The 27,107-nt window shown below is 45.9% G+C and overlaps 1 protein-coding gene across 5 annotated transcripts; it reads left to right on the forward strand.

Moving 5' to 3' along the window:
- Positions 1 to 27,107, forward strand: LOC108258989 (somatostatin receptor type 5). 5 transcript variants are annotated; one of them, XR_008393561.1, is made up of 4 exons: positions 1 to 397; positions 2,672 to 3,960; positions 20,186 to 20,760; positions 24,416 to 24,504. XR_008393561.1 is itself a non-coding variant. In XM_017458074.3 (3 exons), the coding sequence occupies exons 2-3, from the start codon at positions 2,821 to 2,823 to the stop codon at positions 8,844 to 8,846; spliced, it is 1,149 nt and encodes a 382-aa protein (XP_017313563.1). In that variant the 5' UTR covers positions 3 to 397; positions 2,705 to 2,820; the 3' UTR covers positions 8,847 to 11,174. The 5 variants fall into 5 exon arrangements, 2 of the variants coding, with proteins under 2 accessions (XP_017313563.1, XP_017313562.1); XR_008393560.1 differs by having other exon boundaries at positions 2,705 to 3,960; XR_008393562.1 differs by having other exon boundaries at positions 2,705 to 3,960; positions 20,189 to 20,760.

A 27,107-nucleotide genomic window follows, 5' to 3' on the forward strand; every position in this document is an offset into this window, starting at 1 on the left:
GAAGCGCTTCGGTACAGAGTTTAGTGCACACCCTTTTGCACACACACACACACATACGCGCGCGCGCGCGCGCACCCGTAAACTTGAAAACACTTTCACGCGCGCACACACGGACCGCACTAATGGCACATACAGCGCGCGCTCAGTCCGGACTCCAGAGACCGGGACAGTCTTAAATGATAAGAAGAGGAAGAGGAAGAGGAAAGCACCTGCAGTAATCCCGTGCAGAGAGTGTGATCCAGAGGCGACTTGTTCCTCAATCCTAGTCTGGATTATGTGCTCGGTTTGACAGTTTTGTCGCGCGCTCGGATGAATCGCTGCACCGGAATCCGCCGCGGACGCGGCACGCGGGGACTGGGGATACAGCGCGAGACCGTGGGGGTAAACTGATCATCATGTAGGTATCTCTCTCTCTCTCTCTCTCTCTCTCTCTCTCTCTCTCTCTCTCTCTCTCTCTCTCAGAGTTGCATTAACACTTACAGAGTTAATTAACACCACATATTACCACATGGGCGTGTTTCTACAGCGCTGAATTATCACCAGAGTAGAATTAACACCTACACCACTCACACCTAGAGTAGAATTAACACCTACACCACTCACACCTAGAGTAGAATTAACACCTACACCACTCACACCTAGAGTAGAATTAACACCTACACCACTCACACCTAGAGTAGAATTAACACCTACACCACTCACACCTAGAATAGAATTAACACCTACACCACTCACACCTAGAGTAGAATTAACACCTACACCACTCACACCTAGAGTAGAATTAACACCTACACCACTCACACCTAGAGTAGAATTAACACCTACACCACTCACACCTAGAGTAGAATTAACACCTACACCACTCACACCTAGAGTAGAATTAACACCTACACCACTCACACCTAGAGTAGAATTAACACCTACAGTGTAGAGATAAAAAAAAACCTCTTAACCTGTTGCATTAACAAGTACAGTAGAATTAACATCTATAATGTACAAGTGTCTTTTACAGTTTACAGTTTTATCAGTTCATTGACACCAACAACATAGAAATACAGTGGTGCTTGAAAGTTTGTGAACCCTTAAGAATTTTATATATTGTTTAATTGGGTTCTCCTTATCTCTTTTTAGTTTTAGGCCATCTTTCTGCAGATATTTTTTTAGAATTCATATATATATATATATATATATATATATATATATATATATATATATATATATATATAATTCTAAAGGGTTCACAAACTTTCAAGCACCACTGTAATTTAAAACCTGTAGTGTTGAACTGCAGCACACAGGCTTTCCTTGTGTTCCAGTTGGACTCAGCACAATATGTGTCAAGTCATCGTTTTAAGTGTTACATTAACGTGCGTTTTCAGCACTCGGTGTTTTTTCCCTCGCTGTGGCTTGTAAATAACACTCCCTGCTATCACTCGTTTATTTCTGTGCGTCATGTACGACCAGATACGTCGTGTACTGCGGTTTGTCTTGTCCCCCTTTCTCCGAGACCCGCAGTCCCTCTGAGTGAATCTCAGGCTTTCCTGACACGCTGGAGTAGGGGTTTTAGCGTTGAATTCACTCAAGATACGAACGCGTACAGTACACGAGCAACGTCTGCCTGCTAGCGTGGTCCAACCGGCTCTGCGGTTGAAATATGTAAGCTATGAATTTCTGGAATGATCCGACGCCGATATCTGCTGCAGCTCTCGGCTATACCCTTTGAGGCTAATTAGGCGCAGTGAAGGATTCTTAGGAACTAGACTAGAAGTGGTTTAAAACGGACCCCCGATCTGCTAGAAACCAGCTTGAGCTGGATGATCCAGTCTGATGATCAATCATGGCTATCAGCCTGAGGTCGGGTTAAGATAAACATGATACACTCAGACCAAAGGCTCATCAGCCACGAGGTGCTGACCTGCCGTTCGGTTTTGGGTTTATAAACAAAGTATTAACCTGCTTCCGTTCGCCAACAACAACAACAACAACAACAAAAAAAAACCCAAAAGAACCTCTGGGTCTTCATTCACATGTATTTGATATGGATGGGGTCGTTTTGGACTAAGAAGAAGAAGAAGAAGGAAAAATAAAGGATCCAGAAAGGTTGTTACCGGGGTTACGTCTCGTCATGCAGCTCCGTGTTTTGTGTGAGGTTATGACAAACCGCACAAGCTCACGCACCATTAAAAAGGTTGTCGGTCTGGTTTTTGTCATTCGATGCTAATGTAATCAGTCAGTGTTACGGAGCATTAAGCACAGAGCGGTTCCTTTGTGATGCGCTGAATCACGGTTTAAATCTGTTTCGAACAAACAAACAGACCGGAACTATAGGGCTATAATAATAATAATAATAATAATAATAATAATAAAAAAAACACAAAATGAAAAGAAAGAAAGAAAAAAACCCCACACACACATCTAGGATCTAGTTTTCTTCTTAGTTCTACAGAGAACCTTTAACGGTTCCCTCAGTGGGACAAACTGTATGGGTGAGAGATGGCATCACCATTTGGGTATCGTATAGGTTCTGTTCTGCGATCGCTGTGCGAGACACCTCCGCTGAATCACAACGCTGACTAACGCCGCATTGAAAGCAAGTGAAATCTGTGCAGTGGGTGTTTTGGACCTCACACTCTCACTCTCTCTCTCTCTCTCTCGTTCTTCCCTGCTTCAGTCTCATTCTCTCGCTCTTTCTGTCTTTTCGCAGAACTAAGGCAGCCAACCTCTAACAGCGTCCACCAGAGGCCCTGAGAGCACCGGCACGCCTCGCTTCTCCGCTCACGTGCTTCCTTCATTGCGCACTCCATCTGTCTCCTGCTCTACATGGAGTCGGGGGAGTTATGGAGCCAGGTGGAAGATCCCCTCGTGGGGAGCTTTAACACGTCGGACTTTAGAACCGGAAGTCCTTTAGCGTCAATGGTGTCAAGGATGACGAACAATCAGTCGTACGGGATGTCGAACCAGACCGAGCCGTTTTTCAGCAGCAGCATGGTGATGACGGCGGTCATATCGGTGATCGTGTTCATCGTCGGACTCATAGGCAACACGCTGGCCATCTACGTGGTGCTGCGGTATGTCAAGATGAAGACCGTGACCAACATCTACATCCTGAACCTGGCGGTGGCGGACGAGCTCTACATCCTGAGCCAGCCGTTCATGAGTACGCAGAACGTCCTTTCGTACTGGCCGTTCGGATCCTTCCTGTGCCGCGTGGTCATGACGACCGATTCGCTCAACCAGTTCACGAGCATCTTCTGCCTTACGGTGATGAGCATCGACCGTTACCTGGCCGTCGTTCACCCTCTCCGTTCCAGCAGGTGGCGCCGGCCCCGCGTGGCCAAAGCGGTAAGCGCTGCGGTGTGGACCACGTCGTTCATAGTGGTGCTGCCAGTGGTGATCTTTTCCGACGTTCAGGACAAGTTCAATTCCTGCAACATGAGCTGGCCAGAGCCGCACACCATTTGGCCAGTGGCGTTCATCCTCTACACGTCTGTTCTCGGCTTCTTCGCGCCGTTGCTTGTGATATGCGTGTGCTACGTGCTCATCGTGGTGCGAGTGAAGGCTTCGGGAGCGCGGACCGGATTGGGGAGGCGGCGCCGCTCCGAGCGCAAGGTGACGCGCATGGTGGTGGTCATCGTAGTGGCGTTCGTGCTCTGCTGGCTGCCCTTCTATACCGTCAACATCGTCAACCTCATATTCCACCTGCCCGAGAACAGCGTGATGGTGGGCGTCTACTTCTTCTCAGTCAGCCTCACGTACGCCAACAGCTGCGCCAACCCAGTTCTCTACGGTTTCCTGTCTGATAACTTCAGGCAGAGTTTCCGGAAGGTGCTCTGCCTGCGCAGGGCCAACGGCGTGGAGGACGGGGAGCCGAGCGCGCCACGCACTGACAAGACGAGCGCATTCGATGGCTTCCTTCCAGTGAGGAACGACCACATTAATGGGCATGCGCAGACCGGCCAGGTACTCACACACACAAACACACACACACACACACACACACACTCTCAGTCTCACACAGTGTCCTCAGGTCAAAAAGGGTGGAGCTTAAGGCAAATTTGTTCAACCAGTCACCGACTTGATCATTTGCCTATCACAATTTTCTTTTCTTTTCACCTTTTTGGCTCAACATACCACCGAGAATGAAATACTGCTATTATTTACACAATATCATAGTTTAGCAACAGTAGATAAGCTAGCTAGCTAGCTATGCCGCTAACCTTATCCAGCTAAATAATCAGCTAATATTACCAGCACCTCTCCAGGAGTAGCCGTCTAACATCCAGAAACCTGTCTCAGTGGCCATGTTCATTAGCAGGCCGTCTAACATTAGATTGCTGTGAAAAAAACAACAACCAGCAGCTAAGTTTTTCAAAGAAAGCTAGGTGAAGAGTCACTGAGCTTGTCCAGTTCTCTATCAAGCTAGCTAACAGCAGGTAATCGATCACCATGCGATGGGTAATATTCTTTTCTTTGATAGCTACCTGACGTTAGGCTAAGTATTTTACAAAACAGGTTGCCAAGTTTGATAGCGACCTAGCTAATGGTACGGAGTGTTAAGTAAACCAGTAGCCAAGTTTGCTAGCAAGTTAGCCAGTGTTATAAAAAAACTGGGTTTAGTTTAATCATTGGAAACGTTCAATTCAGTTTTATTTGTTTAGTGATTTTAACAACGGACATTGTCCCAAAGCAGCTTTACAGAAACGTATAAAATCCAGATACAGAGTTTAAATGTATGAACTTATCACTAATGAGCAGCCGGAGGCGACGCTGGTGAGGAAAAACTCCCTGAGACGATATGAGGAAGAAACCTTGAGGGGAACCCGAGTCAAAAGAGAACCCGTCCTCATCTGGGTGACACCGGATAGTGCGATTATAAATAAATACCCCCCTTCTATAAATGTGCTAATATTGCATGGTCAAATAGTGCAGTTGTGTAAACAGGAAATCCATGACAGTTTCTACAGGAAGTTTTGTTTTGTTGAACTTCTCCACTGTTCACTGATGGAGACGAGTGCAGAACTGTTTGTGGCATCATAGCATAACTGTTCATATGAATTGAGGTCCAAAGCCATCTTTATGGTTTTTAAGTGGTACCATCCTCAGTAATCCCAGTCACCTCCAGGCTGCACCATGTGGGGTCATCCTCAGCAGCAGCATGTGACTTCCGACTGATGAGAACTCCAAGCAGAAGTGGGGCATCAGGATGGATCAGGCAGGTCCGGAGTGCAGAAGGGGTCAGGATCACTGGTATCTCAGGAGTATCATGTGTAGCTCGACAGAAAGAAAGAGAGAGAGAGAGGGAGAAAGGGAAGGAGAGCTTATTAGGTATGGTTATTGTCCTGTAACGGTTAAGGACAATGTACTTTGCGTGAGTGCAAGCAGGGACTCCAGCAAGACTAGCTATGACAGCATAACTAAAAGGGAGAGCTAGAAGGTAACACAGACATGAGGGCTCCCTGGGACATAAGGTGGCCAGCCACTCCACCATCAACAAACCTGACGTGGGGTGAGGTGACGAAAGCATGAACTAGTATTTCTGCATCATGTAGTGACAATATGTTTCTTATTTTAGAAATATTTCTGAGATGAAAGAAGGCTATCCTAGTAATATTATCTACATGAGCATCAAATGATAGACTGGAGTCAATAATCACTCCAAGGTCTTTAACTGCTGCACATGATGAAACAGAAAGACCATCCAGAGTAACTGTGTGATCAGAAAGATTACTTTTAGCTACACGTGATCCTAATACAAGTTCTTCTGTCTGATCAGAATTAAGTAAGAGAAAGTTAATAATCATCCAACGTCTAATGTCTTTTACACAATCCTCAACTTTATTGACCTGCTGTCTGTCGTCTGGCTTCGCTGAAACACACAGCTGTGTATCATCAGCATAACAGTGGAAGCTAATTCCATGTTTACGAATAATTTGACCCAGAGGTAGTGTATATAAAGTAAAGAGCAGTGGGCCTAAAACAGAACCCTGTGGAACTCCAAATTTAACCTCTGTATGCGTGGAGAAGTCTCCATTTACATCTACGAACTGATAACGATCGGTCAGATAAGACCTGAGCCAGGAGAGGACTGTTCCCTTAATACCAACAACATTTTCTAATCTATCAAGGAGAATAGTGTGATCTATAGTATCAAAAGCTGCACTAAGGTCGAGTAACACAAGCAGCGAGACACACCCCTGATCGTAAGTCAGTAGAAGGTCATTTACTACTTTAACCAGCGCTGTCTCTGTGCTACGATGAGGTCTAAATCCTGACTGATACATTTCATGAATGTTGTTCCTATGCAAGTACGAGCATAACTGCTGTGTACAAACTTTTCTAAGATCTTGGAGATGAAGGGGAGATCTGATATCGGTCTATAGCTGGACAGTTGGGAGGGACTGAGGTCAGGTTTTTAAATCAGGGTTTAATAACCGCTAATTTAAATGATTTAGGTACATACCCAGTGCTAAGGGAAGAGTTGATTATATTTAGAAGGGGTTACTTCTGGAATAATCTATAGGTAAGGGATGCAGTATACAAGTTGATGATTTGATGAAGAAATGAATGAAATTAGTTCGGTTTCTAAAACATTCTAATCATTGGTCTGATACTGCTATATTATAATGGTAATGAGTCTTTATTGGTCACGTATACAGTGAAATTCTTTTCTTCACATACCCCAGCATGTTAGGAAGTTGGGGTCAGAGTGCACTGTCAGCCATGATACAGCGCCCCCTGGAGCAGAGAGGGTTAAGGGCCTTGTTCAAGGGCCCAACAGTGGCAGCTTGGCAGTGGGGCTTGAACCCCTGACCGTCTGATCAGCAACCCAGAGCCTTAACCACCAATCCACCACTGCTAATTCATACAAACGTATAGTCACAGCTATGTAATGATCGAGTGCATGTTTCTATGTTTTTTTTTCCCCTAGTAAACTTCACTACAGAATTAAATGAACCCCTGACCTTCCGATCAGTAGCCCAGAGCCTGGCAGTGCTGGGGCGTGAACCCCTGACCTGCCGATCAATAACCCAGAGCCTTAAACCGCCAAGCCACCCCTTTCCATTTAGTTGTGTGTTCAAGTTCTTTGGGGTCAGAAGGTAATCCAATCATAGCTGATATCTCTGGGAGGTTATTGTCAAAACTCTGCACAGTAGCTGACGTAAATGTACGTCTGACACGGTAGCGTGGCAAGCCGCAATGATCCGAGATCGCTTCAGACTGCGAAAGTGTGTCTATGTTTCCTATATTTATTCCGTATGTTAGTAGGTCAAGAGTGTGACCGCCGCTATGAGTGGGTCTTATTACATCCTGATTGACCCCTGCTGAGTCTAGAATGGACACGACCGCTGTTCTCAGAGGGTCTTCCGGGTTCTCAAAATGAATATTAAAGTCACCAACAAGTAAAGCTTTATCTGGAGAAACAACCAGGTTCGAGATGAAATCTACAAATTCACCGAGGAATTCAGAATACGGCTCCGGGGGTCTGTAAATAATAATAAATAGCGGAATTGACTTATTTTTTGTGGCTACATATGTTATACTATTCTAAAGAACTTCAAAAGAGTTGAATTTATGACTAGGTGTTTGTGTGACGCCTCCTCCTCTGCCAGTCTGACGTGGCTGATGTATGTAACTGTATCCAGGAGGACTGGCTTCGTTTAGTGCTGTGTATTCGTTTAGTTTAATCCATATTTCTGTTGAACACATTATATTAAACTCCTGATCGGTGATGGGTTCATTAACAGTAAGTGCTTTAGACGTTAGAGATGTAATATTTAACAGTCCTAGCTTGGAAAAAAAAAACAGTCGCTACGTTTGCTATCAAGCAGGCTAATGCTAGGTGAATTAGAACGCTAGCTAACTTTAAGTTAGCCATCGTGGTGATGTCACATGATCAAGTTTGTGACCAATCAAATGTAAATGAAGCTCTGCCTGCGTGGATGAAGAGGCACCTGGTGCTAGCCAAATTCAGAATATGTGTAGAGTGAGTGTATGCGGACATACACTTTGTGTGTGTGTGTGTGTGTGTGTGTGTGTGTGTGCGTGTGTGTGTCCTTTAAATGGATGACATGCCCTTATTTAAAGCTGTTGCCTTATCTGGATTGAACACTAACTTGTTTGACGTCAAGGGAACTCGAGCGTGTGTGTGTGTGCATAACATCACTGTGTGTGTGTGTGTGTGTGTGTGTGTGTGTGTGTCTGTATGGTGTGCAGATTATGTATCTAAGCTGTGCATGTGTGTAACACATATATGAAGTATATAAGTTTATATGTGTTTATTCGCGCGTGTGGTTGTGTGCGGAGCAGCCAGGACCCCGAGACATGCACAACGTCTGCTCGTGGGCTGTGCGGGTGGGTGTGTGTACATATTGATGTGTGTTTGTGGACAAAATAGGAGCCAGGTTTGTGTGCATAACACAATTCGGGAGCGTTTAAACACCTCAATGTCAAAAAACGGTCAACCGAACCAATTAATACCTGCCCGGCGGTGGTCATTGTTCATTTTCCATTGAGAGAGGAGTAAAAAAGGGGCCAATACTTTGGACATATGGGCTACACGGTTAAAGAATGTGTGTGTGTGTGTGTTGTTTTTCTGTGTATGCCTGAAAGCCATTGTGCTAGAAAGCCATGTATAAAGTGTCACTGTAATCCTGAAAACGCCCCCTTAGTTCACATGATGGTAGTGGGATTGGAAGGAGGGGGGGTCGGGGGGGTTACCATTGTGTGTGTGTGTGCGTGTGTGTGTGTGTCTTCTCATGCCCTTATTTAGACCTTATCTGATGCAGTCCTGCATGATAAATCTCATTCTAACTCTGACGGTTTTGTGTGACTTGTAGGACAAGTGAGGGTGAATTTCCTGACGGCTGACCCGGCTGGTGAAAGGGACACACACAATTCATCACCTTCACTTCATTGTAAACTCAAAAAACTCAAAAGAAGAACATTCACTCGGACACCCGTGGTCAAATTTACATTAAAAACCATTATGGCCTACTGTGCCCTCCATTAATATTGGCACCAGTGGTAACTGTGAGCAACGAAGGCTTGTTTAACCTTTTTTGAACAGGAAATTGTTCAGCCATGACTTCCTGTTTCACAGGGGTATAAATATGGGGTAACACACAGGCCAAATTCCCTTAGTCATACATAACAATGGGTAAGAACAAGGAATATATCTGTGATGTGCGGGAAAAGGTTGTTGAGCTTCACACAATGGGGCGTGTCTATAAGAAAATAGCACAAGCATTGAAAACGCCCGTTTCACCATCAGGGCAATAATTAAGACGTTCCAGTCCACTGGAAATGTTATGAATCGACCTGGAATTGGACGTGTGTCTGTATCGTCTCAACGCACTGTGAAGAGGACGGTTCGAGTGGATAAAACATCTCCAAGGATCACAGCTGGAGAACTGCAGAAGTTAGTCGTGTCTTGGGGTCAGAAAGTCTCCAAAACTACAATCTGAAGTCACCGACATCACCACAAGCTGTTTGGAAGGGTTTCGAGAAAAAAGCCTCTACTCTCATCCAAAAACAAACTCGAGCGTCTTCAGTGTGCAGACACTACTGGAACTTCAAATGGGATCGCGTTCTACGGTCAGATGAAACCAGAATAGAGCGTTTTGGTAATAAACACAGAGGTGGTTTTGGAGCACACAGAGAGGTAGCCGTATGGAAAAGTCCCTCATGTCCACGGTTAAATATGGAGGAGGATCTTTAATGTTTTGGGGCTGTTTTAATGCCAGAGGATCTGGACATTTTGTTAGGACACATGGCATCATGGACTCTATCAAATATCAACAGATATTAAATGAAATCCTGACCGCCTCTGCCAGAAAGATTAAAATGTGCCGTGATTGGATCTTCCAGCAGGACGATGATCCAAAACATCATCAAAATCAACACAGAAATGGTTTACTGACCACAAAATCAAGATCCTGCCCTGACCATCCCAGTCCCCTGACCTGAACCCCATAGAAAACCTGTGGGGTGAACTGAAGAGGAGACTCCACCAGCGTGGACCTGAAATGTGAAGGATGTGGAGAGATTCTGTCTGGAGGAACGCTCTCAGATCCCTCGCCATGTATTCTCCAACCTCATCAGCGTTATAGGAGAAGACTCGGAGCTGTTATCTTAGCAAAGGGAGCTAGCACAAAGTACTGACTTAAAGGGTGTCAATAATTGTTGCACACCTACATTTAACAAAGATTTCTTTATATATATATATATATAAACCTGTATTGTGTTGGCAATGGTTTGATCTCCATGAGAGCAGAGCATTTTCTGTGAACTTTTTGGAACAAAAAGATCAAAAGTTTAAATGATCAAAGGCAAATTTTCACAGCTTTCTCTGCTCAAAATGACCAAGGGTGCCAATATTAATGGAGGGCGCTGTATATAAAACCTCACATTGGAACTTTTGAACGTCACGGTTTACCGTTAATACTGTAAACTTTAATGTTAAGCCTGTGTATCTTCTCACGTGTTAATTTGTAATCCGGTGGTTCTAATTGTACAGACCACTTAACCATTAAACTGTTTACACCTGAACCCTGGCCGTGTAAATTACACGCAAGCCTTTGTATTGTAAACCTCTGCTACGGACATTTGACTGTTGACACCGTAAACGGTACATTTAGGCCCTTAAACTGTAATCCTAGCTTCTAAAGTTTTAAACCACCCGCCTCGTACTGAAATGTTTACGCCGTTCGCTGTTGGCTGTAAACCTGGGGGCGGGTCTGTGAGCACGGCAGGGCAGTTTTGTCGTTAACTCGCCCAGTTTAGGGAGACAGACGGGTCGTGAGGTTAATACTCAGCGGCAGGTGTTGCATCGCTAAAGGCCGTAGACTAAAAGTCCACGAGGGCACTGTAGCACGAGGCGCACGGACCGCAGGCTGAAAGGAACAGACGAATGAACACACTGATTTCACATTTTGGACCGGACTCTTAACACCCTTCCACTCTGTCTGTCACCTGTCTGGTTTCTTCCTCATGTCTTCTCACGGAGCTTTTGGTAAACACTGCACTCATATAGCGCTTTTATTTTTTTTTTTTTTTTAACCTTAGCGCTTCCAAAGCGCTTCACACTGGACGTATTGTCCTCCCCGTTGAGTTGTTTTTTATTGATTGAATTACATTTTGTGCACGTCAACAAAAATAAAACTCGGTCCTCCAAGCGTCTGTTGGTCCAGGTCTGAAAAAACGACTAATAATAAATCATCAGCTAGTTGTTTGTTTTTTACTGTTGGGTAAACATCACTGGGTGCTATGAAGCACACGGGGGTTATAGATGAGCGCTCACCGACTCGCCTGGAGATACGGCGCTCTATATAACCTGCATTCCGATCCTGTTCTTAACGTACCCTCGTCCACGTGTCCTTGTCTGTCCTTGAGTGTCGCGTGACTTTTTATTACTTCAAAACAACCCGATTTGTCACCGTAGGTCTGAGAACCATAAACGTAACCTACCCAGAAGGCATTATGATTTACAATTAACTTTTCAAAAGCGGAGCAAAAAAGAAAAAAAAAGAAATATAGGTTGTTTTTTGGGTTGTTTTTTTTTTTTTTTTTTTACGTAGCCAGCTACGCCACGGAAACAACGTTTCTTTGCTAGGTGTTTAGCATGTCGGTCTGACGTTGTAGAAAGGAACCTGACCTTGAAATGGACCACGGGAGTAATTTCGACTCCGTTGTACTTTTCGCGAAAGTCGTGTCCCGAAAGAGATCGGACCGTTCAGGCCGTATACGGCCGACGCTTACGTGATTAACCCGGCCGTACTTGTCTCTCAGTTTTCTGGGGGTTGAAAGTTTAATTCCAACTTTAATCGGTCTCACCTGCTTCAACACGTGAGTGCTTTTTTTCTTCCCAGATGACACGTTACACCTGTTGGATGAGGGTCTTTTTTGTGTGTTCGAGAGTTTCGTGTTGCACCGACCTCAGCACGATGGGAGATTAGGAGGAGGAGGGTGTTGGGTTTCCTGGATTTTTCCAGTGCTGGGTTAAATCAATTTCTTAATAATCTTAGGTTACGCCCGCTGACGAGTCCAAGAAAGGAGTTTTCGCAAGTTACCTCACGCTAGGAAATTCTAAACTACTCGATTTAAATGGAAAATCCGTCCGGCGGGTCTGTCCCTGCCCGTGTCAACCCAACACCTCGCTGTGCTGGGCTCAAAGACGAATTTAAAGTCGTCGCTAACGCTGCGGACTTTGAAAGAAAAAAAAAAACAGACCCGACGGAAATTTCACTTGGAAATGAAGGTTGGAGAAGGTTTTCGATTGGGCCGGGGATTTTTCAGTAGCTGTGAGGAAAGCCAGATGCTAGCCAGCTGCAGAATCATGGCCCGGTATTTCCCGATAAGAATTTGGTGTTCATGAGCTAAGCCATGCTAGTGTAGTGGGCGTGTCCCAGGTGCGGTTAGTGTAAAGAGCTGCAGCTTTATGCCACGAAGCTAGTAAGCTAGCTAAAGTTATGCTATCTGCCACAGTAACCCATCAAGCAAGGATCCAATTCTATCTCCAACAGAACAACAAGACGGTGCAAATAAAAACGACGGCCCTGCTTTTCTTTTGTAACAACCGCTGTCCTAAATTAGACCGAAAACCGTCGTGGTTACTGAGCAAATAAATCATATATCATTTCACTGGACTGGATATTCAGGTCAGTTCAAGTTATTTGACACAGTTGACCTCGTTCGCTCTTCTCTACTGCTTCTCGTATACATTTATTGATCTGCTACCATGGTAACAGGCATGTATAAATAGTAGGCTCACTTTTCTCACATATGCCGTATCTGCTGTGAAGGTGAAAACGAGACGCGCGGCAGTCGCGAGGGTCGCCGTCTAGAGGACCGAGCAGAAGCAGGCTGTTTAAATTTCATCATGGAGATCGAATCTATTTCGCGAAAGCTACTCGGCTCGAATGCCAGCGTAGTTGGAACGGCATTTATGTCAGATTGTTCAGGTCGTCTTGTTGGCTTTAAAGCTAATAACGCAGGCAGATGTGAAACCTTCCGTGTGCGACGGCTGTCACGTTCATATGCAACGAGAAACGGCCTAGAAATGGATTCGCTAACAACAAGGGGAGCACTGAGCTACGGCGTGACCTTTCGTTCGGTATTGGACCGTAAAAGCTCGCTAAACAGTGAAGAACACGACTGTGGATGCTGGGCAGTTAATAGGGGCAGGGGCAGGGGCAGGAGCAGGGGTGGCGGTGTGTTAACCTGGCCCCTTTATGACGCCACAACAGCACTAAGGGTCCCCCGTGTAACCTGCATATGAGGGACTTGAAGGGTGATACATCAGTGTTACGTGCACGGCTCCTTTGGGGCTCGCCAAAGTTTCAGCGTCCCTCGACGCGAAAGAGGTGCAAAAGTGCAACGTGTGATCATGAAACCGAAAAGCAGGCGTGTCGAGAAAATCCGAGTGAGCTGAGACACGGGGAAAGTAAAAATCCCAGCCTGTGTGCCAGAAAAAAACAACAAATAAGAGAATAAATCCCAATCATTTAGCACATCTCTCCTCAAAACTCACCCCTCAGCTCAGGACAGGGAGTCGCAACACCCGCCAAATCCACTCTCACTCTCCTCCCTCACGTCTTATCCTCTCTTCTCACGTCTTATCCTCTCCTCTCACGTCTTATCCTCTCCTCCCTCACGTCTTATCCTCTCCTCTCACGTCTTATCCTCTCCTCCCTCACGTCTTATCCTCTCCTCTCACATCTTATTCTCTCCTCCCTCACGTCTTATCCTCTCCTCTCACGTCTTATCCTCTCCTCCCTCACGTCTTATCCTCTCCTCTCACATCTTATTCTCTCCTCCCTCACGTCTTATCCTCTCCTCCCTCACGTCTTATCCTCTCCTCTCACGTCTTATCCTCTCCTCTCACGTCTTATTCTCTCCTCCCTCACGTCTTATCCTCTCCTCCCTCACGTCTTATCCTCTCCTCTCACGTCTTATCCTCTCCTCTCACATCTTATTCTCTCCTCCCTCACGTCTTATCCTCTCCTCCCTCACGTCTTATCCTCTCCTCTCACATCTTATTCTCTCCTCCCTCACGTCTTATCCTCTCCTCTCACGAATTTCCCTCTCCTCCCTCACGTCTTATCCTCTCCTCCCTCACGTCTTATCCTCTCCTCCCTCACGTCTTATCCTCTCCTCCCTCACGTCTTATCCTCTCCTCTCACGTCTTATCCTCTCCTCCCTCACGTCTTATCCTCTCCTCCCTCACGCCTTTCCCTCTCCTCTCATGAATTTCCCTCTCCTCTCGCGTCTTATCCTCTCCTCTCACACATTTCCCTCTCCTCTCGCGTCTTATCCTCTCCTCTCACACATTTCCCTCTCCTCTCGCGTCTTATCCTCTCCTCTCACGTCTTTCCCTCTCCTCTCACACATTTCCCTCTCCTCTCGCGTCTTATCCTCTCCTCTCACGCCTTTCCCTCTCCTCTCACGCCTTTCCCTCTCCTCTCACGTCTTATCCTCTCCTCTCACGTCTTTCCCTCTCCTCTCACGTCTTTCCCTCTCCTCTCACGTCTTTCCCTCTCCTCTCACGAATTTCCCTCTCCTCTCACGTCTTTTCCTCTCCTCTCACGTCTTATCCTCTCCTCTCACACATTTCCCTCTCCTCTCACGTCTTATCCTCTCCTCTCACGTCTTTCCCTCTCCTCTCACGTCTTTCCCTCTCCTCTCACGTCTTTCCCTCTCCTCTCACGAATTTCCCTCTCCTCTCACGAATTTCCCTCTCCTCTCACGTCTTTTCCTCTCCTCTCGCGTCTTATCCTCTCCTCTCGCGTCTTTTCCTCTCCTCTCGCGTCTTTTCCTCTCCTCTCGCGTCTTATCCTCTCCTCTCGCGTCTTATCCTCTCCTCTCAGGTCTTTTCCTCTCCTCTCAGGTCTTTTCCTCTCCTCTCAGGTCTTTTCCTCTCCTCCCTCACGTCTTTTCCTCTCCTCCCTCACGTCTTTTCCTCTCCTCCCTCACGTCTTTTCCTCTCCTCCCTCACGTCTTTTCCTCTCCTCTCAGGTCTTTTCCTCTCCTCTCGCGTCTTTTCCTCTCCTCTCGCGTCTTTTCCTCTCCTCTCAGGTCTTTTCCTCTCCTCTCAGGTCTTTTCCTCTCCTCTCAGGTCTTTTCCTCTCCTCCCTCACGTCTTTTCCTCTCCTCCCTCACGTCTTTTCCTCTCCTCCCTCACGTCTTTTCCTCTCCTCTCAGGTCTTTTCCTCTCCTCTCGCGTCTTTTCCTCTCCTCTCGCGTCTTTTCCTCTCCTCTCAGGTCTTTTCCTCTCCTCTCAGGTCTTTTCCTCTCCTCTCAGGTCTTTTCCTCTCCTCTCAGGTCTTTTCCTCTCCTCCCTCACGTCTTTTCCTCTCCTCCCTCACGTCTTTTCCTTTCCTCTCAGGTCTTTTCCTCTCCTCTCAGGTCTTTTCCTCTCCTCTCAGGTCTTTTCCTCTCCTCTCCGGCTAAAGTTTATGATGCTGGAATAGAAACATTCTGAGTCTCACAGGCACTAGACAGCTATGGGACGCTGCCAAAGGAAGAATGCGAACATACCAAGATTCGTTTTTTGTGGGGTTGTTTTTGTCTTTAGTGTGTGTGCGTGTGTGTGTGTGTGTGCGCGTGTGTGTGTGTGTGTGTGTGTGAAAGAGTGAGAGCATTCCCAGCGGATCTCCTTGTGGAATGTGGAGGGTTACGCAGCACATCGGGACTTCATCAGGCTGATTCTGTGTGATTTTACACACGGCTCCAGCACCGTAATTCACGTCCACACTGGCTCTGTGGAGGAACGGCTCCTCGGTGTGTGCGCGTGTGTGTGTGTGCGCGCGCGCGCGTGTGTGTGTGTGTGTGAGCACATGTGGTATTTGACAGTACTTGTTGTTCCACACGCATTTTTACGAGCAGTAATAGTTGCAGTTTCCTAACCTCCTCGGAGACTGGGCACACATGTTCTGTATCTTTCCAGGCGTGTGCACACATCTGGATTCTTCATGTATGAGCACCAGCGTGGGTGGATGTTCATGTGTGTGCGTTCATGAGATTATGAGAACGCCGGAGCACTTCCTGATTCGTTCTGTAAATTTTTATGGCTGTGATCTTTTAAAAAAAGAACGCTGTATGGCTTCTACATTTGTCGGTGTTTAGATAGAACCCTTCAGGGTGCAAATCAAGAGCGCGTTAAGGTGCTAGGACCGAGCGTACGTCACGCAGAGGCGACGTCTGGCTTCCAGGATAAATACGACACAACCGCCGAGTGAACCCCACGGACGAGCCTGTGACCGGACGCTAGAAACCGTCCTTTCCAACCGTCGCGTCAGTTTCACCTCACCAGCGTGCTGAACTCCCTCCTCCCCTCTCGCACCTCCTGTGTCTTATTCTTTTCTGTTTGTAAATAAGGAACGAATTAAGCATTCCTTCCTCTTCCTCGTCATCCAACGTTTCTTTATGAAGTTTCGAATTCGCCGTCGTTTATACACGGGCCGATTTGCAGCACTAGTCGCTAATATCAAAGCACAAAGAGTACGAGAGGCGTATATCTACGTTACAGTAAAAAACCAAAACAACGTCCGGCTTAGGCCACGCCCATGTCGGATTTAAATCTTAATACAGATACAGATCTGGATATTTGGAGCACAGATACCGCACCTTAACCGCTACTGTACAGTAACAACCATGTAAATGCTTCGCAGGTTAGCTCTGAGGTTAGCACGGAATTCAAACATTTATAATATCCACACTATGTCATATAATAACAGAGGCGAAAAGGGGGTGATTTTTGTCCCTATTTAGAAAAAAACCCCGAAAAACTTAATAGTCGAACCCCCTCGCCATTTTAAATCCAGCCCTGGAGCCACTCCAGCTCGCTCTCGCCGGCCTGACTCTAGGGACATGGATCGGGAGTTGAGAAATGATGAGTTTTCGCCCTTTCGCCAACTGTCGACTCCAGCTGACACGAACGTCTGCAGGATGAAGCCAGCGACTGTTTAAAGTCCGGGTAAAAGTCACGGAGTGTAACTCCAGCCTTAGACAAAAATCCCGTTTCATAACGCCTGAGCTTCTAAAGCTCAGCAGATCCAGACTCCTCTCCGCTCGAGTCTGCCAAACCTGCATAGACGTGCAGCCGAGCTGAACACGCGCCGTAGCTGCTTTATTGACACACGTACACAAACACACACACACACACACTCCTGGAGTGGTGTTTTTGTTGTTTTCCATTGGCTTGTGTATTAGCAGTCGGAGCAGTGGCTCAGCAGGTTGTTTTGGTGTCTTACAGTCCTAGACTTCGGGGTTTGGGGTTCTGGGGCTCCAGATCCTCCCTAAAAACATGCTGGTTGGCGATAAGTATTTGAAACTGATGCGCGGCGTGATATTCACGTAGGGAAATCATTCAAAATGTATCCTAAAACCTGGGTAGCATGCACATTTGGGCCACATGTGGGTGTTATCTGGTACATCAATAGATCTGAGAGAAATTTAGACCGTGTGTGTGTTTCGCCCGACCTATCAAACTTGCTGGGAATTTCTTTCTATAGCACCGAGGTACATCGCCCACATAAGAGACAAAAGATTTGGGCCACACACGGCAGGGAGTTGGCTAACTTCTGGAACAGATGTAGGCTGTACCGTATATATGTCCGTCCGCCAGAGAACATAAGTGCTTATATGATGTGCAGCTAGACCGCAAATACGTTTCGCTGACCGGGACGGAAATCGTCCAAATGTCCCTCCAAGGTCACCACCGTCGCACATTCCTGCCATTGTGAGAACGTTCAGTCCCTATAGTGACCTAAATACATGACCAAGGGAGCCAAGCGCTTAAGCACACGCAACCCTGAGTAACTTTTTAACAGAGTATTCAAAGTCAAAAGGTCAAAGTGGAGTAGAAAGAGACACAAGGGTTATTCGTCCGAATTAAAAGCGGTAATATTGTCAGAGCCGATTTTCACTAGATATGTGGAAATATGCAGTACTTTGTTTGAAATCCATCCAAGTAAAGTGAATTTTAAAGTGAAGCACACACACACACACACACACACACACACACAGCATGCGTTGATAAATTAGCTGATCTTACGGTTAGCCTTGCCGGTTAATTAAGTGCGAAGCTAACGAGGCATTCTGAGCTAGATCTGTGCATTTTTCTTACAGATGCTAGTCCGCAGATGAACTTATCAGTTAGTCATGTTTACGCCTTGTGCTAATTCATGTTCGAGCATGTTTGCTGTTATACCAGATGGCGGATTGGTATGGATTTACACTAATAACGCCTGCTTGATACTAATTGGTCTCGGCGTACTGTATAAACACAGGGATCCCGTATCTCCCAATATCGTCAGTTAAGCAAAAATTACGCCTGTAAATTAGATTTCATTATTAAAATAATCAATGTAAAGAAAAGGTCGGGTCAAAGGTCAAATAAACACAGACCTACACAGCTTCCCTAGAGATTGATCATTTTTAGAAATCCTCCTATACTTCAACTGAACATAGCTTGTCTTGAAGACTCTAGCCTTTCGTCAAATGCAGGGTGGGTCACCCAGCATGCACGGTCCCATGGTGAATTTCAGATCCAGATGTTATTGCGGAATGCACACAGCTGGAGATAAATGGAGAAGGGACCATGACACCAGCCTGGTTATTCGTGTCTGCTGCTTTATTATCTCCCGTACACGTGTGTACCGACAGACCGGAGACATCCTCGGCTCAGCCACGTGGGCAGAAATAAACACACTCGTAGAAGAAGCATTCCGGAAAGGTTGTTTAGATCGATTAGTCTTTCAGCTTTCTGAAAGGGTTCAACTTGGAGCCTGTTCCAAATGAGAGAATGTCTACTGGAGGGCTTTTAGTGAATAAAAAACCCACAAAATAGAACAAAGTGAAGTAACCTTTAGTATTGGGTGGATTGATAGATAGATAGATGGATGTTTGGAGGGATAGATGGATGACTAGATGGATGTATGTATGAATAGATGTTTGGATGGATAGATGGATGTTTGGATGAATGGATGTTTGAATAGATGGATGTTTGGATAGATGGATGGATGTTTGGATGAATGGATGTTTGGATGGATGGATGGATGGATGGATGGATGGATGGATGGATGTGTGGATAGATGGATGTTTGGATAAATGGATGGTTGGATGGATGGTTGGATGGATAGATGGATGGTTGGATGGATGGTTGGATGGATGGTTGGATGGATAGATGGATGGTTGGATGGATGGATGGATGGTTGGATGGATGGTTGGATGGATGGATGGATGGTTGGATAGATGTTTGGATAGATGGATGGATGGTTGGATGGATAGATGGATGGATGGTTGGATGGATAGATGGATGTTTGGAAGGATGGATGTTTGGATAGATGGATGGATGGTTGGATGGATAGATGGATGGATGATTGGATGGATGTTTGGAAGGATGGATGTTTGGATAGATGTATGTATGGATGGATGGATGGATGGATGTTTGGAAGGATGGATGTTTGGATAGATGGATGTATGGATGGATGGATAGATGGATGGATAGATGGATGGATGGTTGGATGGATAGATGGATGGATAGATGGATGGATGGTTGGATGGATAGATGGATGGATAGATGGATGGATGGTTGGATGGATAGATGGATGGATGGTTGGATGGATAGATGGATAGATGGATAGATGGATGGATGGATGGATGGATGGATGTTTGGAAGGATGGATGTTTGGATAGATGTATGGATGGATGGATGGATGGATGGATGTTTGGAAGGATGGATGTTTGGATAGATGTATGGATGGATGGATGGATGGATGGATGAGTGAATGGATGACTGCGTGTTTTGTGTTTGAATTCCAGCCTGTAAAGCATCACCCCTCCCTCTACCCTTCTCGTTTTTCATCATTTTAACCTTTATTTAGTTTTTAATTATTTATTAATCAGATACAGTATATTTTAATCTTCTTATGTTCTGTTTAAGCTTTTCTTCTATTAAATGTTATATCCTTATCTTTATTAAATGTTATATCCTTATCTTTATTAAATGTTATATCCTTATCTTTATTAAATGTTATATCCTTATCTTTATTCTGTATGTAACTGCCATTTTGTGAAGCATTTTGAAGTGCTTTTTGTGTGAAAGGTGTTATATAAATAAAGATGATGATGATGATGATTATTATTATTATTATTATTATTATTATTATTATTATTATTCCACCAGCAGGACAAAGCAAAGAAACCTTTATGGAAGATGGATGGATGGATGGATGGATGCATGAGTAGACGGATGGACGGATGGACGGATGCATGAGTAGACGGATGGATGGATGGACGGATGCATGAGTAGACGGATGGATGGATGGACGGGTGCATGAGTAGACGGATGGACGGATGCATGAGTAGACGGATGGATGGATGGATGGATGCATGAGTAGACGGATGGATGGATGGACGGGTGCATGAGTAGACGGATGGACGGATGGACGGATGCATGAGTAGACGGATGGATGGATGGACGGGTGCATGAGTAGACGGATGGATGGATGGATGGACGGATGATATGTGGGATATGGGTTATTGTTTTGGAGCTGATACTGAGAGACTGAGCTTTTTCTAAAAGTGAAACACTATTTTGTAGGCTTCTACATGGAACCTTTATGGGTTCCCCCTACAGAACTATTCAGGGTGCTAGACGGAAACTTTATTTTTCTAAAAGTGCATGCTGGGAGGAGGCATTGTGATGATTGATGGCAGCCAGAAGAAACGATCCCTGATAGCGCTTCCTAGGACAGATTGGTAGGGAGGATCGGTAGCTGAAGATGCTGCTATAACACTCTCTAATTTTGCTAGCATAAGTCGGTTTGATGTTTGAATGATTTCCCGTAATCCAATCCCGCCATAATACGACGGCTGAGCTGACAACGATTAAAAACGCTAATGCTAGTAATATACCAGGAAACGGCACCTGATAAAACCAGATCTACTCATCTTTTCCTCCTCCTGCTCTTCAACCAGACAGAGTTGTCCCTGAACTCAGAGTTTAGCTAGCTGGCGCGTAGCAACTGCTAGCCAATACAACGTGGCCAATCAAGCTAAGAACTCGCACACAGGGTTCAAACCTGAAATCTCACCTAGCTCCATTCCTTCTTGGTAAAACCTAGCTCCATGAATGTCTAGCATCTTTAAACGAGTGTCGTTGTCCTGTCCGGGGCACGGTGATAAAGATCTAACGTGCTCATTTTGCAATTAAATTTGAAGCGCGAATTCTTTTTTTACTGCCGTGTTTGTCTACGCTTAATACGAGCTCCGTGTTCATCCTGTTCCTGTTCAAGCAGATGGCGACGTGTTGTCCGTGGTATTTAATTGCGTAGAAACCGAATGAACTGCGTAAACTCCCAGATGGCCGCCATATTTAATGAGTAGATTTCATACGCAGCGATTTTCTCCACCTCTATCGAGCGACAGAGTCGAGCATCGCCGCGTTAGAGATCAGACGCCTTCGGATCCAAGAGTCAGTTTATAATCCCCAACTCCGAGGCGCACACTTTATAAACCGGAGCTCCGATTCAGCCTGCGGTACAAGAGAAGCTCGTCTCGAACGCAGAACGAGTCCGGATGAATTGGATTCTCAGTGCAGCAGAGGTGGTGTTTCACTGCAGTTGTTGTTGTCGTCGTCGTACAGAGGAGCTTAAAACACTGCGCCGTCTGATCACTGCGACAAAGCCGGCAGAAAAATGTGGAGTATTTCATTTCCTACGATACGATTACGATAAGCCATGATACGTGATCGTTTGACCTATTTCTAGACGCTCTTTACTCATTTCTTGAATAATAAAAAGCCTTGAAAAACGATTGTGTGGCAGATCATTTACAAAATACTGTTTTTTTTAAATCGAATAATCTGATTTACGATCGAGTTAGAATACTCGCATAACAGGAAACATTAGCTACGTTCGCCCAAACTCAAGATTACACGAAGAAATGTTGTCACCTTATCACCACGGTAACATGAAACAATGCTTCCCGAGGGGTTTTTAATTTATTTATTTATTTAGTTAGTTAGCTGATCCTCGATTTCCCATGAATGTACTTGACTCGTTTATTTTTATTTATTTATTTTTTTACTAAAAGGCGATACAAGTCCTCATTTCGTCCCTGTAATGCCCCTGAGGTTGCGTGCAGACACTCCGCCAGACGCGGACCACGTCTCGGTTCCTTATTATTAGATTTTCCGAGAGCGAAACGCGGAGAAAGCGCAGCGATGGCCTTTAAACTGTAGAACTGTTGCTGTAATTGAGGGGCGTGTAGAGTTTTAAAAAAAAAAAATGTAAAGGCTCTGAAATAAAATGCATGAACAGACAACCGGGCAGGAGCCCGTTTCTCTCCACAGCAGGTCTCTATGAGATTCTGATCATTAAAGATGTTAAATCTGAGCGCGAGGGAACGTCTCTGTAATGACTTTATATTCCCAGGACTGACAGCCGCGGGTTTCCTCGATCTATAGCGTAGCAGCGATCTCAATCCGACCGGAAACCGGATACATGGGATGGACTGATGAGTGATTAAAGTGGAATCCTAGCAAAAGCTTCTAAACAAATGCTGAATTCTGAATACTTTAAAGAACCCTTACAAAGTCAAACCCACGTTAGAAATTGCTCAGAGAGAGTAGACTTCACTTTAAACTTTTTATTTCTTTCGTTTTTTGCCGTCGACTTTCCTTCAAACGCGCCATGACGTGGGTTTGGCTAAGCTAACGTCTCCGGCCCTGTCGCTAGTCTCTGATCGGACGAGCCGCTCCGAGCGAAACAGTCCGCATGAAAGCGTGCGATTAGATAAAGCGCAACACCGCAGGATCTGCTACAGAAGCCGCGCTGATTCATGTTTACAAAATAGTTTTTCTTTACAAGCTCTGCTATAATGTTCCCCCCAATAACCCCCCCAATAACCCCCCACCCCCTCCACATACACGCTGCTGGAAGGCTTCTCTGAAAACCCCTGCTGCACGGTTTCACTCACTCTGCTTCGGTAAATCTCTGGCAGGAAGAGTGCGTCCTCATCGCGTCGTGCTGTCGATAAAGTATACGATTCTTTATATCAAGTCTAATTCGGTTCAATCAGACAGAAGACGTGCCTGCCAGGCGCCGTCGCAGTGCAGCATGAGGCTTAGCTGAGTAATACATCCGTGCTGTCTGTCTCAGCAGGAGGAAGCAGCGAGGAGATGTTACGCAACTCATGGACTTGTGTAGTTTACATATAGGAAGGACTGGAAGTGCTGGGATTTCGTGGGATTTCATGGGATTATATGGGATTTCGTGGGATTTCATGGGATTTCGTGGGATTTCATGGGATTATATGGGATTTCGTGGGATTTCGTGGGATTTCATGGGATTTCGTGGGATTTCTTGGGATTTCATGGGATTTCGTGGGATTTCATGGGATTTCGTGGGATTTCGTGGGATTTCGTGGGATTTTGCGTGATCTCAGCGATCACTGATGTAAAATTGCTGATGGTTGAGTGATTTAAAGATCATGAGCTGTTCCTAAATCCCATATGAAGTCATTTTGGCTCGATTTCCACGAGTCCGTGCTGAGGTTCGGATCACTGTTCTGCAGCGTGTAACAATTTCTCTCTCGATTACGGAGAATTATTCGGGATTTTATCGCTGATGTGTGAAACGGCTGCTCACTGTGTCACACTATCATAGGTGAAAAGACTGGTTTCCGCTTTTCATAGGCTGTGCGTGCGTGTGCGTGCGTGTGCGTGTGTGTGTGTGTGTGTGTGTGTGTGTGTGATTGGATTTACAATAATAACAAGGCCAAGCTGTTCTCATTATCATTAATGGAGTTGTTCTTGCCATGCTACACTGCTGCAGGGCTGGAAAGCATGGGTGTGTGTGTGTGTGTGTGTGTGTGTGTGTGTGTGTGTGTGTGTGTTCTATGAGTGTTTATTCATCTGTGCACAACCAACATTATATTTACAGTATAAAGCACGTACACTGTACAATAAACACACACAATTTAACCAGTGGCACTGTGGTGTGATTAAAGCAGACGTCCTGCTACCACCGCGGAGTTGATTATTTTTCTACAACAGCACGTCCCCGAGTCTGTGATTCCTTTTAAAGCACAACGATTACACATGATTTCGTGGCTGTTACTATAGAAACAGTAAAAGTATTAAAACCAGCACATTAATATTCGCTTGATTTGCAACTGTCAGAGCTGCTGTTTTAGAAAAACATCAGAATCCAGGATTCGGATTTAGGATTTATGGTTAAAGGTTAAGCATTGAGCTTGATAATGGTGTGTGTGTGTCGGGGGGGGGGGGGGGTCAATACTTTGTGCAAAACAGATAATTGTGCATTTAGAGGTATGTGCAGCTGTAAAATGTCCAGTGAGGGTATGTTTGTCATACACTTCGTGTCTGAGTGTGTTCTCTGTGTCTCTGCAGGACATGCAGTTGGAGCCGTGCTCGGGTCAAACGTCGCACCCGCAACCGGTGAAATCTAAAGTGATTGGCCAGTCCTCGCTTTAAACCCCGCCCCTTTCTCTTTCTCTCTGTCTCAATGCTGTGATCATATACACCCTCCCCCCATCCCCTCCCTTCTCCCTTCCTCCATCCACTCGTATGTCTGTTTGTCATCACTACCTGATAAAGGTGTGGCCTCAGACCCCGACTCCACCCACTCAGACTCCGCCCTCTCCCACAGAACAGCTCGGGCTACGCCCTTCCGGGTCCGTGACAGTGGCTGTGATCTCTGACGAGTAGACGATTCTGGGTACGTGGTCGTGACTGGAGCGTACAGCAGGATGGAGGAAGGTGGAGAGGCTGCGCTGTCGTCATGCGCCGCAGGAGACGAGAGCGAGACGAGAGCGAGACTGCACGCTGCGAGCTTTACAAACCTCGCCGACGTCCGTCGAGGAAGTCAATCACTCCTCAGCGTGAGTCGGTGGAGCGCCGATCTGAAATCTGGGCTGCTGCTCGCGATTGAATAGAGATGCCAATTTCTGACAAACCCATAGCTTATCATCTCACACACACGCGCACACACACACACACACACACACACACACACACAGCATTGAAACAAGAAACCACGAACTTTCTTTCGATTCATCGTGTTATGTCTAGGCCCAAAATCCCAAACCCTTCCCCTGCTATTGACTGCTGCCCGGCATCTCGCGCTCCGCTTCCCCCCACAGGACTCTCAGACGTATTGGAAAAGTTTCAACACTTATTTTTTGCACGAATTGCAGCACGAAGCTCGATCTGGACCACGGGTTTGTGGCTACATGCCGAATTATTGACGGAATATTCCTCATCAACTCTGTTTGCTTTAAACACAGCTTTTTTTTTTGAGACTCACCCCCCACCTGACCAAATATTGCTCACCTCTTTCACCAGCGCTGTTGCTTTTAAGTGAAGGACAGATGAGTTGTTGTTTTATTTGATATATATTTATGACTTACGTGTTCAGCAGTATGTCGTTTGTATAAGTATATGAGTGTACGGTGATTTGTGTAGCCGATGGGCCGCTGTATTACCCAGCCTGACTCCTGGCCTTCTGCTTTGACACACTGTTTCATACAATAGTGTGTGATTTGGGACGTGGCCATGGGAATGTTTGGCCCTGAGAGCCTTTGGAAGCCAAGAGTGTGCGATCCATTATTTTACAAAAGTGAGAATTGAGGGATGTTGCATGACTGTGAGATACGTTCAGACAGCCAGTCATGTTAATGTGATACTGTTATATGTGATACCTGCTAGCTGTTTGATTTTAATTTAAAAAGTGTAAGCTTTAAGGGGTGGAAGGACCTCCTTCACTGGGAATGACAGTGGCCACACCTCCTTCACTGGGAATGACACTTAGTGGCCACGCCTCCTTCACTGGGAATGACACTTAGTGGCCACGCCTCCTTCACTGGGAATGACACTTAGTGGCCACGCCTCCTTCACTGGGAATGACACTTAGTGGCCACGCCTCCTTCACTGGGAATGACACTTAGTGGCCACGCCTCCTTCACTGGGAATGACACTTAGTGGCCACGCCTCCTTCACTGGGAATGACACTTAGTGGCCACGCCTCCTTCACTGGGAATGACACTTAGTGGCCACGCCTCCTTCACTGGGAATGACACTTAGTGGCCACGCCTCCTTCACTGGGAATGACACTTAGTGGCCACACCTCCTTCACTAGGAACGACCCTTAGAGGCCACACCTCCTTCACTAGGAACGACCCTTATAGGCCACACCTCCTTCACTAGGAATAACCCTTATAAGCCACACCTCCTTCACTAGGAATGACCCTTATAGGCCACACCTCCTTCACTGGGAACAACACTCATAGGCCACACCTCCTTCACTAGGACCTACCCTTAGAGGCCACACCTCCTTCACTGGGAACAACACTCATAGGCCACACCTTCTTCACTAGGACCGACCCTTAGAGGCCACACCTCCTTCACTGGGAACAACACTCATAGGCCACACCTCCTTCACTAGGACCGATCCTTAGAGGCCACACCTCCTTCACTGGGAACAACACTCATAGGCCACACCTCCTTCACTAGGACCGACCCTTAGAGGCCACACCTCCTTCACTGGGAACAACACTCATAGGCCACACCTCCTTCACTAGGACCGACCCTTAGAGGCCACACCTCCTTCACTGGGAACAACACTCATAGGCCACACCTCCTTCACTAGGACCGTCCCTTAGAGGCCACACCTCCTTCACTGGGAACAACACTCATAGGCCACACCTCCTTCACTAGGACCGACCCTTAGAGGCCGTTATTTGACACTTATTGTAAATATTGACAGCCCAATGTGAATCCGTGAATCTTTTACACCCCATTTAATGTGATATTTACATTTGAAGTGGTTCTTTTTTGTTAAGAGAGAAGAGAAAGAGCACTTCCTGTAACGATTCACTGTAATATAGTTGAAATGTAATGAAGTGCCTTTCCGGTGTTAAAGGGAAGATGTACAGACACACGGTCGCTCGTCTCCCGTGGCTTCTTTTTGTTAATCGTTTGTTTATGTGTGTGGCTTTTTGTTTGTTTTGTTTGTTTGTTTGTTTGTTTCTTGTCATGTCTTGAATGACAGTACTCTGTATAAATAAATGTTTATAGATATTCA

This window comes from Ictalurus punctatus, chromosome 26 (assembly GCF_001660625.3).
Source record: "Ictalurus punctatus breed USDA103 chromosome 26, Coco_2.0, whole genome shotgun sequence".
NCBI lineage: Eukaryota > Metazoa > Chordata > Actinopteri > Siluriformes > Ictaluridae > Ictalurus > Ictalurus punctatus.

Excerpts from the sequence above, each read along its gene's own strand:
- LOC108258989 (XM_017458073.3), top strand. The coding sequence starts at position 2,821 with ATGGAGTCGGGGGAGTTATGGAGCCAGGTGGAAGATCCCCTCGTGGGG. Across the intron at positions 3,961-24,415 it reads GGCATGCGCAGACCGGCCAG|GACATGCAGTTGGAGCCGTG; the intron begins GTACTCACACAC and ends GTGTCTCTGCAG.